Raw genomic sequence first — 15,980 nt, forward strand, 5'->3', positions numbered from 1 at the left:
TGTCTTTTCATATTTAGTTTTTAGTTACAATTTAATTCCAGAAGTGCTCAGTTATGGTATTTGTTAATTTTTTTCTCTTTAAAATGAGTAGCCTTTCCTATCTCCTAATACTTATAATTGCTTTTTTTTTTTTTTTTTTTTTTTAAGATGGAGTCTCGCTCTTGTCACCCAGGCTAGAGTGCAATAGTGTGATCTCAGCTCACTGCAACCTCTGCCTACTAGGTTCAAGTGATTCTCCTGCCTCAGCCTCCGAAGTATCTGGGATTACAGGCACCTGCCACCACACCTGGCTAAATTTTTGTTTTTTTTGTTTTTTTTGTTTTTTTAAGTAGAGACAGGGTTTCACCATGTTGGCCAGGCTAGTCTCGAACTCCTGATCTCAGGTGATCCGGCCGTCTCTGCCTCCCAAAGTGCTGGGATTACAAGTGTGAACCACTGTGCCTGGCCTGTAATTGTTTTTTAACTGTTCAGTGTATCAGTGACTTGCTGCAGGAGATGTGTTGAAGTAAATTAGATAATACTGACATGATTTCCAACACCTGTCCTAAGACCTTCTGAGCACTGCCACCTTAACATACTGGTTCAAAGATATTGGTGACTCAGGATTTATTTAATGACTGAAAAGAGTCATTGTTGTAAACAAATTCTAAGGCAAGAGTGCCTTAAATATTCTTACATGGAGAATTTTTTTTTCTGCTTTACTGTCTTGAGTAATATCTTTTGTTTTACTTGTAGATTTGATGGTCCTCGAAGATTTGAGGATTTAGGGTCAAGGTGTGAAGGACCGAGACCCAAAGGGCCTCGTTTTGAAGGAAATCGCCCCGATGGGCCAAGACCCAGATATGAAGGTCACCCAGCAGAGGGCACTAAAAGCAAATGGGGAATGATTCCCCGGGGGCCAGCATCTCAATTTTATATTACCCCCAGTACATCCCTAAGTCCTCGACAGAGTGGACCACAATGGAAAGGCCCCAAACCAACTTTTGGACAGCAACATCAGCAGCAACCTAAGTCACAAGCAGAACCTCTTTCAGGAAACAAAGAACCATTAGCAGACACCAGTAGTAACCAGCAGAAGAATTTTAAAATGCAATCAGCTGCATTTTCCATTGCTGCAGATGTAAAGGATGTCAAGGCGGCTCAGTCAAATGAGAATCTAAGCGACTCTCAACAGGAGCCACCTAAAAGCGAAGTCTCGGAAGGGCCCGTAGAGCCTTCTAATTGGGACCAGAATGCTCAAAATATGGAGACTCAAATCGACAAAGCCCAAGCTGTTACTCAGCCTGTACCCCTTGCAAATAAGCCTGTACCTGCTCAATCTGCTTTTCCTTCAAAAACAGGGGGGATGGAGGGAGCAGCAGCAGTAGCAACATCATCATTAACAGCAGATAATGATTTTAAACCTATGGGTATTGGTCTACCCCATTCAGAAAACAACCAAGATAAAGGCCTGCCTCGGCCAGATAATAGAGATAATAGATTAGAAGGCAATAGAGGCAGTAGCTCATCTTACAGAGGTCCTGGGCAAAGCAGAATAGAAGACACACGGGATAAAGGTCTAGTAAACAGAGGTCGCGGCCAGGCAATCAGTCGAGGCCCAGGATTGGTCAAGCAAGAAGACTTTCGGGATAAGATGATGGGTAGAAGAGAAGACAGTAGAGAGAAGATGAATAGAGGAGAAGGTAGCCGGGACAGAGGGTTGGTGAGACCTGGAAGCAGTCGGGAGAAAGTGCCAGGTGGTCTGCAAGGGAGCCAGGACAGGGGTGGAGCTGGCAGTCGAGAAAGGGGACCACCTCGGAGGGCTGGCAGTCAGGAGAGAGGACCTCTTCGAAGGGCTGGGAGTAGAGAGAGAGTACCACCCCGAAGAGCTGGGAGCAGGGAGAGAGGACCACCTCGAGGGCCTGGCAGTCGAGAAAGGGGACTGGGAAGATCAGAGTTTGGTCGTGATAGAGGTCCATTCAGACCAGAACCAGGAGATGGTGGGGAAAAAATGTATCCATATCACCGAGATGAGCCTCCTAGGGCTCCATGGAACCATGGAGAAGAGCGAGGGCATGAAGAGTTTCCATTAGATGGTAGAAATGCTCCAATGGAACGAGAAAGACTCGATGACTGGGATAGAGAGAGATACTGGAGAGAATGTGAACGTGACTATCAAGATGATACACTAGAGCTCTATAACAGAGAGGACAGGTTCTCGGCACCACCATCTCGGTCTCATGATGGAGATAGGCGAGGCCCTTGGTGGGATGATTGGGAGAGAGACCAGGATATGGATGAGGACTACAATAGGGAAATGGACAGGGACATGGACAGGGATGTGGATCGGATTGGAAGACCCATGGATATGTATGATAGAAATTTGGATAATGAGTGGGACAGAGATTATGGGAGACCACTGGATGAACAAGAATCACAGTTTCGTGAACGGGATATTCCATCTCTTCCACCTTTACCGCCCCTCCCACCTCTTCCACCTTTGGATAGATATCGGGATGATAGATGGAGAGAAGAAAGAAATCGAGACCATGGGTATGATCGAGATTTCCGTGATAGGGGTGAGTTGAGGATTCGAGAGTATCCAGAAAGAGGAGATACATGGCGGGAAAAGCGAGATTATGTTCCTGACAGAATGGACTGGGAAAGAGAACGGTTGTCAGACAGATGGTACCCATCTGATGTGGATAGACATTCCCCCATGGCGGAACATATGTCCTCCTCACATCATTCCTCAGAAATGATGGGGTCCGATGCAAGCTTAGACTCTGACCAAGGCCTTGGAGGGGTAATGGTTCTCAGTCAGAGGCAGCATGAAATCATTTTGAAAGCTGCACAAGAACTGAAAATGCTTCGGTAAGTTGACTCCTTCAGATCATTTCTTTTAATAAAAACCACATTCAGACTGCTCTTTTTAAAGTGATATATATTTGAATGGAATCATTTTACTTCAAGTTCTTGTCACATACTTTTAATTTATATTTCTGGTCATTCAGTGCTGTTTTAGGGTTAGGATGGGTATTTAGGAACTGTGTTAATGATAAACTTATGCCCTAAGATGTGAAAATTGACTGCTCTCTTGGCCTTTGTAGATGTGTTGCTGGCATGCCATGCCTGTGCATGTTTCAAGTGTCAAACTTCAACTTTTCAGTGCTCTGGATTTCACAGGGTTCATGTGTAACCTTCATTTTTTCCAGTAAGCAGTTTGTTCTTTGGTATTAGATCTAATAGACTTTCTATTCACTAATCATTGGTATAACTTTGGAAAGTGCTGTATTTTTCTTTGTTGAAGCTAAGAATGGTTTGCTTAGGAGCATCCTCAGATTTGTTTAACTATTGATGCTTTCTTTTGGGGATGTTTTATCTTTCATTATAACTAAAAGCAGATATTTCTCCTTGAGGATGTTACTTGTTTCTACATAACCAAATGTTTTCTTTGTGAAATGGAAAATAGGATTTCTTGACTTACAATCAACTATGTATAGGTATCTACATAATTTTCCTCTTTTCCTGTAGTAACATTAATAACAAAAGCTAACATTTACTGCATGCTTACTCTGGGCCAGGAACTGTACTAAGTGTGTTGTATATAATAACTCGTTTAATCCTTAAACCAACTGTATCTTGGGATAGGAATTTAGAAGTCAGTGACAGATTGCAAGCTTTTTTAAAGCAATTTTTTTGAGAAAGTCAATTAATGATTAGGTTTTGATAGATTCCAATGTATCATATTTCTTCCATTTTTCAATTCTGGTTTACAGTTGTGGATCTTACCAATAAATTATAACTTAAACTTTAGAACTAGGAAAGAAAAATATGGTGAAGAAAAGGTAATGATGAAAGACCAGGTACGGCAGGTTTGTGTGGTCTATAGCTGAGAGGTTTATTTTTTCCAGATTACTCATGAAGAAAATGTGGAAAGCATGCTATAGAATATTTAGCTACTACACTATTCACTTTTAAGTTATAGATACCTTTAATTTTAATTTAACACCTACCATGTAACTGGGCACTTGCTAATAATTGAGTGTATATATTATGTCAGTCTGTCTATCTCAAAGGCCTGCAAAGATAAGGTAGTATTATTCCCACTTCACAAATGACCCTAAAGTTCAAAGAGGTTAAGTTCACTTGGCTAGTAAGTGGCAAACCCGGCCTTTGAACTCAATCTGTCTAAAACTCTAAAATCTGTGTTGTTTATGGAGCATACCAAGCTGATTGGTGATGTTAAGCTGCCAAAGTTTCTTTCTTTTTCCTTTTGAAATTTCTTTTTAATTCATTATTGCTTTGCCTGGCAATGCTGGACAAAAGGTGCTGCTGCTGCGTCATCCTTTTTTTAAAGCTTTCTAGGCAACATGAACATAATTAAACAATATATAGGGAGTGATGGATAATGTGGTCATAGCCAAATACAAGTAGTTTATGTTGTGTCAGTGTAAAGTCATAAGGAGTATCGTAAGGGATGTGATGATGGGATTTATGTGAGCAGTAAATAATCTTACATACTTGACCCTTACTTTGTGGTCCCTTGTTTGTGAACCCTCATTTGGGTCACTTACTTTAATGTAGGGAGAAAATTATAAAAGGTCTTAAAAAGTTGTAGTGAATTTTACCCATGTTTAAGGTAGGCATTGTGAAGAAAAGTAAAAGTATTTTCATCAGAAATTTAAAGAAAAAACTGAAGGGTTACGTAATTATCTTCAGGAATATGAAATGTTGTTTTTAAAGGTATAGACTGACAATTGTTCTCACCATCTACAGCAGGGGCCATAAATTAAAATGTCCTCAAGAATCAGATAACAAAAATGAGTGAAAGTGGGCCAAGTATAACTCTGTAGAGTATGGTGAAGATTGTGACAGGTTATTTCATCTAACATGGGCAGCTTCTGCTGCACTCGGCTGATTGTTGGCATGTGGGAACGTAGGCCTAGTGTTACCATATCTCTTTAAGATTTGAATTCGTATATGAAATATTTTGCTTTGTAAATATGACAGCTAATTCAAATTTTAAAAACTGATGTGAAAGCCACCTTTTAAAAACATTTTTAGGCCATATTTGGCCCATGGGCCACCATTTTGCAACCTCTGGTCTAAAGAGTTGAAAAAAAATAAGCCGGGCGTGGTGGCTCACACCTGTAATCCCAGCACTTTGGGAGGCTGAGGCAGGCGGGTCACGAGGCCAGGAGTTTGAGACCAGCCTGGCCAATATGGTAAAACCCCGTCTCTACTAAAAATATGTAAAAAATTAGCCAGGCGCGGTGATGTGTGCCTGTAGTCCCAGCTACTCGGGAGGCTGAGGCAGGAGAATCACTTGAACCTGGGAGGTGGAGCTTGCAGTGAGCCGCGATCGTGCCATTGCACTCCAGCCCAGGCGACAGAGCTAGACTCGTCTCAAAAAAAATAAATAAATAAAAAGCAGGAGAGCTTTTGGTTGGATTAAAGAAAAACAAAACAAGTAGATGAGATAGTAGAAAACTACTGAGGCAAGTTGTGGAATCTGTTCTCGAGTATCTTCAATAATTTATAATTAATTATTTATATGTCTTGAATGACTGATGAGTTAGCTACATAAAAGCAAAAGAGGGTAATCCCAGAGCTGCCCAGTGTATGGCCACTGCAGAGAATTTTAGGACAAGGTTTTTTAGGTCTCTTCTTTTTAATTAAATATTAATTGTAGTCACTTAGGAATGGAATAAGCATGCTTTATGGACTATGTCAATTTTATTTGTTTGCAGGGAACAGAAAGAACAGCTTCAAAAGATGAAAGACTTTGGGTCTGAGCCACAGATGGCTGACCATCTACCACCTCAGGAATCAAGATTGCAGAATACATCTTCAAGACCTGGAATGTATCCGGTATGGGAGAATGTGTGCTCAGAAAATGAAATGGTTTCTACTTTGTATGTTTCTATGTTTGATTTTTTAAAAAATTGAATAAATACAAGTTTCCTCTATAAAATGTAAATTTTGGAAACTTAAAAGTTTATGGTAATTGAACTTTGAACACCTTAAAAGCATGTTCAAAAGTGTGGCAGAGATGCTCCTTTTCCCCAGATTTTGATAAGTATACCAAGTACACCTGAACTACATAGCTTCTGTTCACAAAATGGTAGAATTTTGCTAATAATTTTTTATGTTAAAATAGTCCTGTTGGCTGGACATAGTGGCTTACACCTGTAATTCTAGCACTTTGGGAGGCTAAGGCAAGAGGATTGCTTGAGCCCAGGAGTTTGACACCAGCCTGCGCAAGATGGTGAGACCCCCATCTCTACCCAAAAAAAAAAAAAAAAGTCCTGTTTTCCATCTAGGCAGAGCTGGATGTGGGCCTCCTGATGCTTCCTACCTCTTCAGGCTACTAGTCCTTCAGATGGGGAAATACCATCGCCCAGTACATTCAGAACTGTTCAGGCAGTATGAAAAGGGGTGTTTATGTTAAAGACTTGAGTAATTAAGTTCTCCTTTTTTTTCCCAAGAGCATGCCAGAACTCCTTTTGTTTTTGTTATTTTACCTTTAAACCAGTAATGGGCTTTTCAAATGTTTTAAATGTTATCTTGCAAGTAGTTTTATGACAGCATAATGGAGAAAAGAGCTCTACTGAACCTCTACTGAACCATTTCATCAAATTAACACTTTTCATTTCTCAGTGTTCCCTTCCATCCTGGTCTAATACTTAACAGTAAGACATAGTTGTTGACATCAGCAACCACCATAGTGTTGTTGACTCCCCAGACTGGATCTCTTGATCTTTGTATGCATCTACCTGTCTGCAGGGTTTCTGTCTGTGAATGTGACTCCTGTCAAATGCAGCATGTTCAAAATGGGGCTCATTATACCCCATTAAATTGTCTTTTTTCTCATTATCACCTAGTCACGCTAACTTGAAACCTGAAAATCAGCCCTCCATCTTGCCCATGTCCTACCATACCCATGTCCTTGCCCATGTCCTGCCATAACCATTCTGCTGATTGATTTTACCTCATTTGAATCAAATTCTCAAGTATAATTATACCCATTTTAAGCCTATAGTTCGAGTTTTTGACAGATGTATACCCAAAGATAAAAAAATTCTCGGCCAAGTGCGGTGGCTCACACCTGTAATCCCAGCACTTTGGGAGGCCAAGGCAGGTGGATCACCTGAGGTCGGGAGTTTGAAACCAGCCTGACCAACATGGAGAAACCCTGGCTCTACTAAAAATACAAAATTAGCCGGGTACGGTGGTGCATGCCTGTAATCCCATCTACTCGGGAGGCCAAGACAGGAGAATCACTTGAACTCGGGAGGTGGAGGTTGCAGTGAGCCGACATCGCGCCATTGCACTCCAGCCTGGGCAACGAGCAAAACTCCATCTCAAAAAAAAAAAAAAAGTTGTCATCACCCTAAAAAGTTCATGCCCTTTTGTAGTTGGGACTACCCCTACACTCCACTTCAGGCAGCATTGATGTGATTTATGGCCAGATGGACATTCTAAAACAAATCTCACCATGTGGCTACCTGGCTTTAAAACTCTTCAGTGTTCTCCCATGCCTTCAGGATGAAATTTAGAATCTCTTGCATGACTTTCTTGTTCTTCCTAAGCTGGCCTGACCTCTGCTGACCATTGCTTGCTACTCCACTCTCTGATGCTTCATTTTCCCTCCACATAGAGCTAGTTAACAATTTTGTGGCTATGCTAGATTCTTTTACTTCTTCATTCCTTTGCGTATGCATGTTGTTCTCTAAGCCTAGAGTCTTTTCTTTGCCTTCCCATCCCCTCCTGCAACTGACTAATGCTTGTTTATCTTTTAGAACTCAGCTCTAGTATCTTTTCTTCCACCTATGTAAGGCAGTTACCCTCATACATACCCTGTAACATCTTGTACTAGTCTCTATTGTCATCTTTATCATGTTGCATTTTGATTGTCTGTTTTCTTGTCTGTCTTTCCTTCTAAATTGAGTCATAAGATAAGAACTATATCTTTCATCTTTGCATGTCTTAGTAAATAGTAGAAACGCCAGATTGTACATACACATTTCTGCTTTATTTGCTTAACAAATCATAATCATCTTTCCATATTGTTATATGCTGTATTATTTTTTGATTTATAATAATTTATTGAATTAATTCAATTTCTGTTTGAATTTGTTTCTAATCTTCCACTGTTCTCTTAATATTACCCTATTGGGTTCTTATTCTAGATAACTCCTTTTCTTTTTTTTTTTTTTTTTGAGATGGAGTCTCACTCTGTTGCCCAGGCTGGAGTGCAGTGGCATGATTTCAGCTCACTGAAACCTCCGCCTCCTGGGTTCAAGCGATTCTCCTGCCCTGGCTTCCAAGTAGCTGGGATTACTGGCGCCTGCCACCACGCCCGGCTAAATTTTTTGTAATTTTAGTAGAGACAGGGATTTACCAATTGGCCAGGCTGGTCTTGAACTCCTGACCTCAGGTAATCCACCTGCCTCGGCCTCCGAAAGTACTGGGATTATAGGCATGAGCCACTGCACCCAGCAGATAACTTCTTAGGAGTAAGTTTTATGTTTTTGTTTTGTCTCTTTTTTTTTTTTTTTTTTTTTTTTTTTTTTGCTCTGTTGCCTGGGATGCTAGAATACAGTGGTACAGTCATAGCTCACTGGAGCCTCAAACTCCTGGGCTCAAGTGACTCTCCCACCTCAGCTTCCTGAGTAACTGGGACTACAGGCACACACCACTACGCCTGGCTAATTAACAAAAAAAAATTTGTTAGTAGGGACAGTGTCTCGCATTGTTGCCCAGGCTGGTCTCAAACTCCTGGACTTAAGTGATCCTCACACCTTGGCCTCCCAAAGTGCTGGGATTACAGGTATGAGCCCCTGCACCCAGCCAACAGTGGTTTTAAAGTCCCAAAGTGGTATACTTCGGTCAAAGAATAAGCATACTTTTTTTTTTTAAAACCGAGTGTAGTCTGTCACCCAGGCTGGAGTACAGTGGCGCAATCTCAGCTCACTGCAATATCTACCTCCTAGGTTCAAGTGATTCTCCTGCCTCAGCCTCTTGAGTAGCTGGGATTACAGGTGCCCGCCACCACACCTGGCTAAATTTTTTGTATTTTTAATAGAGGCAGGGTTTCACCATGTTGGCTAGGCGTGTTTCAAACTCCTGACCTCAGGTGATCCACCTGCCTCAGCCTCCCAAAGTGCTAGGATTACAGGCATGAGCCACCACACCTGGCCCAGAATAAGCATACTTTTTAAATGATTCCTGTCACATAGCCAAACAGCTGTCTATAATAGTTGTATAATGGCCATGCGCAGTGGGTCATACCTGCAATGCCAGCACTTTGGGAAGCTGAGGCAGGTGGATCACATGAGGTCTGGAGTTCGAGACCAGCCTGGCCAACATGGTGAAACCCTGTCTCTACTAAAAATACAAAAATTAGCCAGGCTTGGTGGCATGTGCCTATAATCCTAGTTACTCATGAGACTGAGGCAGGAGAATCACTTGAACCTGGGAGACTCTGTCTTAGGTGCATCACCTGAGGTCAGGAGTTCAAGATCAGCTTGACCAACATGGTGAAACCTTGTCTCTACTAAGAATACAAAAATTAGCCAGGCATGGTGGTGTGCGCCTGTAATCCCAGCTACTAAGGAGACTGAGGCAGGAGAATTGCTTGAACCTGAGAGGCGGAGGTTGCAGATAGCGCCACTATACTCCAGCCTGGGCAACAAGAGTGAGACTCTGTCTCAAAAACCATATAAATAAATGAAAAAAAATAGTTGCATAACATCTATACTATAGCGTCGTAAGCATTAGCTACTTCATATTTTTGGTATATTTAATAATTTTAATACAGCATTTTTGATTACTAGTGAACATGAATATTTTCCCATATTTGTTAATTATACTTTCCTCTTACAGAAATTCTGTTAGTGTCCTTCACCCATTTATCTGTTTGAGTCAGGTTTTTTTTTTAAATTAACTCATTATCCTTAATATAATATAAATATTAACCCTTTCTCATATCAACAATACTTTTAAAAAATGTATCTTTTACTCACTATATAGAATGGAGAAAGCACTTTAAAAAAATTTATAAGTATACTTCTATGAGATCTTAAGATATTTAAAACTTGTCTTGATAGATATGCCCAGACAGAATAGCTTCATCCTGTATTGGCATTTTCTTAAAGTTTACCATGCCATACTTTAATTAAAAGTTTACCTTTAGGTAATAGCCATTTGTATTTAACTGTAGCCAGTAGTTACCTCCAGTCAGTAATGTTCCTTCCATATTAGTCAACTCCATTTTATTATTCAGAAGGTTTATTTTTAAAGTACTGCCTATATATGGGCAAATATATAAATAATGTATATTGTGAGTTCTCCAGGGTCTAAAATAGCTGTCAATAAAGAGAAAACATCCTAGAATAACAGAGAAGTAAAAAACCAAACCAAAACAAAAAAACAAAAACCAAAACAAAACAAAAAACCAAACCAGCCAGACACAGTGAACTAAGAAATGGGAAATAAGTGTTTGAATCACGCTTACGAAGATTAAAATAGAGACTAGGCATGGTGGCTCACACCTGTAATCCCAGCGCTTTGGGAGGCTGAGGCAAGATTACTTGAGGTCTGGAGTTCAAGACCAGCCTGGGCAACATAGCAAGACCCAATCTTTACCAAAGAAAGAATAAAAATAAAATGTATGTGGCAACTGGGTTTCAGTATTGAGTGGTTAGGACCTATCTGCTAAGAAGTCCCGCCATCTCTGTCATAGACATTTCTGATGGCACCTGGTGATGCTTTGGGAAAACAAATGTAAGCAGGGCACACAACAGTGGCACTCCTTAGATTACTAGATGTTCATTTAGTTTATTTTGTTGTTTCATAGAACTCATGTTCTCTGTTCATCTCAGCTTTACCACAGACTACTATTATCAACCAGATAACTGAAAGGAACAGAAGTATGGAGGCTATCTAGGATTTCTCTCACTGAAAATTTACTGTTTTTGTGGAGGAGATAGGTCTCTACAGTAGGAAGATAGTTCTTATTTATTTATTCATTTCTCTCCTTCCTGCACACTGAGAGTAGGAAGATAGTTCTTAACCAAGGGGTATAAATCAGAATAATTCATGGAGGGTTTTTTTTTTTTTTTTTTTTTGAGACGGAATCACGCTCTGTCACCCAGGCTGGAGTGCAGTGGCCGGATCTCAGCTCAATGCAAGCTCCGCCTCCCGGGTTTACGCCATTCTTCTGCCTCAGCCTCCCGAGTAGCTAGGACTACCGGCGCCCACCACCTCGCCTGGCTAGTTTTTTGTATTTTTTAGTGGAGACGGGGTTTCACTGTGTTAGCCAGGATGGTCTTGATCTCCTGACCTCGTGATCTGCCCGTCTCGGCCTCCCAAAGTGCTGGGATTACAGGCTTGAGCCATCGCGCCCAGCCTATTTTTTTAAATTTTAAATTACTGGTGGGACACCACCTACAGAAGTTCTGTAGTTTTGGTATTGACCTGGGACATTTGAATCTTATGTGGCTACCACCCTAATTTGAAGTATGGAAAGTTTAAAACATTTTCATTACCCCTGTAAGATCACTGCACCAGTTTATAGTTAGTTAATCCTCATTCCTACCCTAGTCCCAGCACTTTCTGTCTATATAGATTTGCCTTTCTGGGCATTTCATATAAATGAATTATATAATATGTAGTCTTTCGTGTCTATCTTCTTTTCAAAGTTTATCCATGTTGTAACATGACTCAGTACTTCATTTCTTTTTACTGCTTTTTAAATTTCTTTTTATTTGTAACCTGTTGCATGAATATACCACATTTTGTTTAACCATTCACCAGTTGATGGACATCAGGGTTGTTGAATAGTATGGCTATGAATATTTGTGTGCAAGTCTTTGGATGGACATATGTTTTTATTTTTCTTGGATAGATACCTAGAAATGAAATTGCTGAGCCATGTGATAAATTTATGTTTGGCCGGGCGCGGTGGCTCATGCCTGTAATCCCAGCATTTTGGGAGGCTGAAGTGGGTGGATTGCCTGAGGTCAGGAGTTCGAGACCAGCCTGGCCAACATAGTGAAACCCTGTCTCTACTAAAAATACAAAAAATTAGCTGGGCTGGTAGCAGGTGCCTACAGGCCCTCTCAGTTACTCAGGAGGCTGAGGCAGGAGAATCGCTTGAACCTGGGAGGCAGAGGTTGCAGTGAGCCAAGATTGCGCCATTGCACTCCAGCCTGGGCAACAAGAGCGAAATTCCATCTCAAAAAAAAAAAAAAAAAAGTTTGGCTTCTTGAGAGAAATTGGCAAACCATTTTCTATAGTGGCGCCATTTATTCCCACTAGCAATCTAAAAGGGTTTTTCTTTCCTATATCCTTGCCATCATTTGTTTTTGTCTCTCTTATTAATTATAGCCATTCCAGTGCGTATGAAAATGGTATCTCATTGGGATTTTAATTTGCGTTTCCCTAGTGACTAATGATGTTGAGCATCTTTTCATGTGCTCATTGGGCATTTGTATATTTTCTTTGGAGAAATATCTATTCACATCTTTGGGCCATAGTTTTTTTTTTTTTTTTTTTTTTATGATTTGTCTTACTGAGTTTAAGTGTTTTGTGTATTCTGAATTCAAGTTCTTTATCAAATATAAGATTTGCCTATGTTTTCTCCCTTTCTGTGGCTTGTCCTAATTTTTTTTTTTTTTTTTTTTTTTTGAGACGGAGTCTCGCTGTGTCTCCCAGGCTGGAGTGCAGTGGCGTGATCTCGGCTCACTGCAAGCTCCGCCTCCCGGGTTCACGCCATTCTCCCGCCTCAGCCTCCCAAGTAGCTGAGACTACAGGCGCCCGCCACCACGCCCGGCTAGTTTTTTTGTATTTTTAGTAGAGACGGGGTTTCACCATGTTAGCCAGGATAGTCTCGATCTCCTGACCTCGTGATCCACCCGCCTCGGCCTCCCAAAGTGCTGGGATTACAGGCTTGAGCCACCGCGCCCGGCCTTTTTTTTTTTTTTTTTGATGGTATGTTCTGAAGCACAAAACTTTGAATGAGTCCAAGGTGTTAACTTTTTTCTTATAAATTGAGAACCAGATTTTAATTTCCACTAATCTGTAAAAACATAGTGGTATGCTTGTTCGCTAAGCTGTTTATTCTATTCTCTAGCCTCCAGGGTCCTATAGACCTCCCCCTCCTATGGGCAAACCACCAGGTTCAATTGTAAGACCCTCTGCTCCACCAGCAAGATCATCTGTTCCTGTGACCAGGCCGCCTGTCCCAATACCACCACCTCCACCTCCTCCCCCTCTACCTCCTCCTCCTCCAGTGATAAAGCCACAAACATCAGCTGTAGAACAGGAACGATGGGATGAAGATTCTTTCTATGGGCTCTGGGATACAAATGATGAACAAGGACTGAATTCAGAATTTAAGTCAGAAACTGCAGCAATTCCATCTGCTCCAGTATTACCACCCCCACCTGTTCACTCTTCCATTCCCCCTCCTGGCCCAGTGCCTATGGGTATGCCACCAATGTCCAAGCCACCACCAGTGCAACAGACTGTTGATTATGGCCATGGCCGAGGTGAGTAGTGATAGTGAACTTGTATTTGGGATTCTACAGGAATTGTTAGCTTCAGCTTTAGCTTTCTCAAGCTTCACTCTTACAGTGCTTTATCTCTGATTTTGTTTACCAGATATATCCACTAATAAAGTTGAACAGATACCTTATGGAGAAAGAATAACTCTGCGCCCAGATCCACTACCTGAAAGATCAACTTTTGAGACAGGTAGGATTCCTGGAGAGGTCAGTATTTTTAAACATTAAGGCCTAATTACCACATTATTTTCCTTTTGATGAGATTATCTGAGCCTTCATTTAATATAGCTAAAAGATTCTTAAGTTGAATTTAGGGCAAAAATTTATACCAGCTCTGAAGTTAGATTTATACTTTTCTGCTTTTATTTCATAAGAGGGATATAGTTATGTTGTATTAATTGTTTTTATAGAGCATGCAGGCCAACGTGATCGTTATGATAGAGAAAGAGATCGTGAGCCTTATTTTGATCGTCAAAGTAATGTCATAACAGATCATCGAGATTTTAAAAGGGATCGTGAGACACATAGAGATCGAGACCGGGATCGTGGTGTTATTGACTATGACCGGGATCGATTTGACAGAGAACGCCGACCCCGAGATGATAGGTATGCTATAAAACAATCTTTGCTAGATGTGCAAATTACTATATACTTAACAGTAAAAGTTTAAGAAAAATTTAATAAGTAACATATTTTTCTCATGCATGTGTATATGTAATTTGGAGGGGGAAGAACAATTCTGGACCAGTTTTCAGGAAAGTAGGTCCTTGACTTGGTAGCTTGAATTCCAGAGAATTAAATGGGAGATGGAGATAGCCAGAAAGGAATGGAAATGGTATTGTCAATAAAGGTGCAGTCATATTCAGTGGGCAAGCAATTTATTTTTGCAGTTCATGAGCTTTTTATTTATTATTGTTATTATTATTATTATACCTAAGGGCATTCTGGCAGCCAGCCAAGGAGAAGGGAAAGGGGGACAAGCCCATGAACTATTTATTCATTTATTTATTTATTTATTTATTACTATTTTGTATGGAGACGGGGTCTCTCTCAGTCTGTCACCCAGGCTGGAATGCAGTGGCGCAGTCTCAGCTCACTGTAGCCTCCACCTCCTGGGCTCAAGTGATCTTCCCACCTCAGTCTCCTGAGTACCTGGGGCTGCAGGCATGTGCCACCATGCCTGGCTGATTTTTTTTTTTTTTTTTTTTTTTTTGTATTTTTGGTGAAGATGTGGTTTCACCATGTTGCCCAGGCTGGTCGCAAACTCCTGAGCTCAAATGATCCACCTGCCTTGGCCTTCCAAAGTGCTGGGATTATAGGCGTGAGCCATCATGTCCAGCTTTCCCATGAACTTTTTAGATATATGTATATACAGTAAATCTAAATGAAAAAGCAAAGTCAAAATGTAAATATTGGCCGGGTGCAGTGGCTCACGCATGTAATCCTAGCACTTTGGGAGGCCAAGGCAAGTGGATCTTTTGAGCTCAGGAGTTCGAGACCAGCCTGGCCAACATGGCAAAACCCCATCTCTACAAAAAATAACAAAAGTTGGCCGGGTGTGGTTGTGTGTGCCCATAGTCCCAGCTACTCAGGAGGCTGAGATTGGAGGATTGCTTGAACACTGGAAATCAAGGCTGCAGTGAGCCGAGATCATGCCACTACATTTCAGCCTGGTTGACAAAGTAACACCCCCATCTCAAAAAAAAAGTAAACGTTGACTGTGTGAAGTACCTGCCTATAGAGAAAACTGGGCAGATAATGCTGTTGCATTATAAAGCAGAGACCTCCAAATATGTTTTATTTGCTGAAGCACTTCCTATTACACCTTCTAGAGCTCAGTCGTATCGAGACAAAAAAGACCATTCCTCTTCCAGAAGAGGGGGTTTTGATAGACCATCCTATGACCGGAAGTCTGACCGACCAGTCTATGAAGGACCATCCATGTTTGGAGGTAGAGTGATGCCTTATTAACTACAAGGATGTTGAGAATGTAAAGTATGGGAGATGCTATGGATTTAAGCTTTTAGAGTAAAATGTATTCACAGATTTCTTAGAGCTAGTGGCATTGTCATAAAAAATAGCAATGTAATTAATGAAATAAAACATGTTTATTTTTAAAACAAAGTAGAAACAAAATTACTAATAATCTCACTACCTACAATACTATAGCTCTTATAATTTTGTAGATCTCCTCTCATTCTTTACAGACATATTTTTGAAGTTGTAATCGAAGTATAATAATACAATTTATCATGATTGTTCTGATTGATATTGCACCATACACATTTTTGATATGTAAACCTATTTTATTAATGGCCCTGTGACATTCCATTGAGTGGATAAAATATAAGACCAAGACCCTTATTGTTAGGTATTTAGGTTGCTTTTAGTTTTTCACTGCTATGATTTATACTTAAACTAGAAACT

General features: G+C 40.7%; 1 protein-coding gene across 3 annotated transcripts in view; it reads left to right on the top strand.

Annotated features, from left to right (window-relative positions):
* Positions 1–15,980, top strand: part of YLPM1 (YLP motif containing 1) — a 74,310-nt gene that overhangs the window by 33,874 nt on the left and 24,456 nt on the right. For all 3 annotated transcript variants that reach the window (XR_012415975.1, XM_005561777.4, XM_005561778.5), the window contains exons 5-10: positions 736–2,853; positions 5,733–5,853; positions 13,121–13,538; positions 13,651–13,743; positions 13,964–14,159; positions 15,386–15,504. Coding sequence is in view for 2 of the 3 variants with exons in the window: in XM_005561777.4 (XP_005561834.1) it covers positions 736–2,853; positions 5,733–5,853; positions 13,121–13,538; positions 13,651–13,743; positions 13,964–14,159; positions 15,386–15,504 (3,065 nt within the window). In the remaining variant the exon portion in view is untranslated. The remainder of the gene's footprint in view (positions 1–735; positions 2,854–5,732; positions 5,854–13,120; positions 13,539–13,650; positions 13,744–13,963; positions 14,160–15,385; positions 15,505–15,980) is intronic.

This window comes from Macaca fascicularis, chromosome 7 (assembly GCF_037993035.2).
Source record: "Macaca fascicularis isolate 582-1 chromosome 7, T2T-MFA8v1.1".
NCBI lineage: Eukaryota > Metazoa > Chordata > Mammalia > Primates > Cercopithecidae > Macaca > Macaca fascicularis.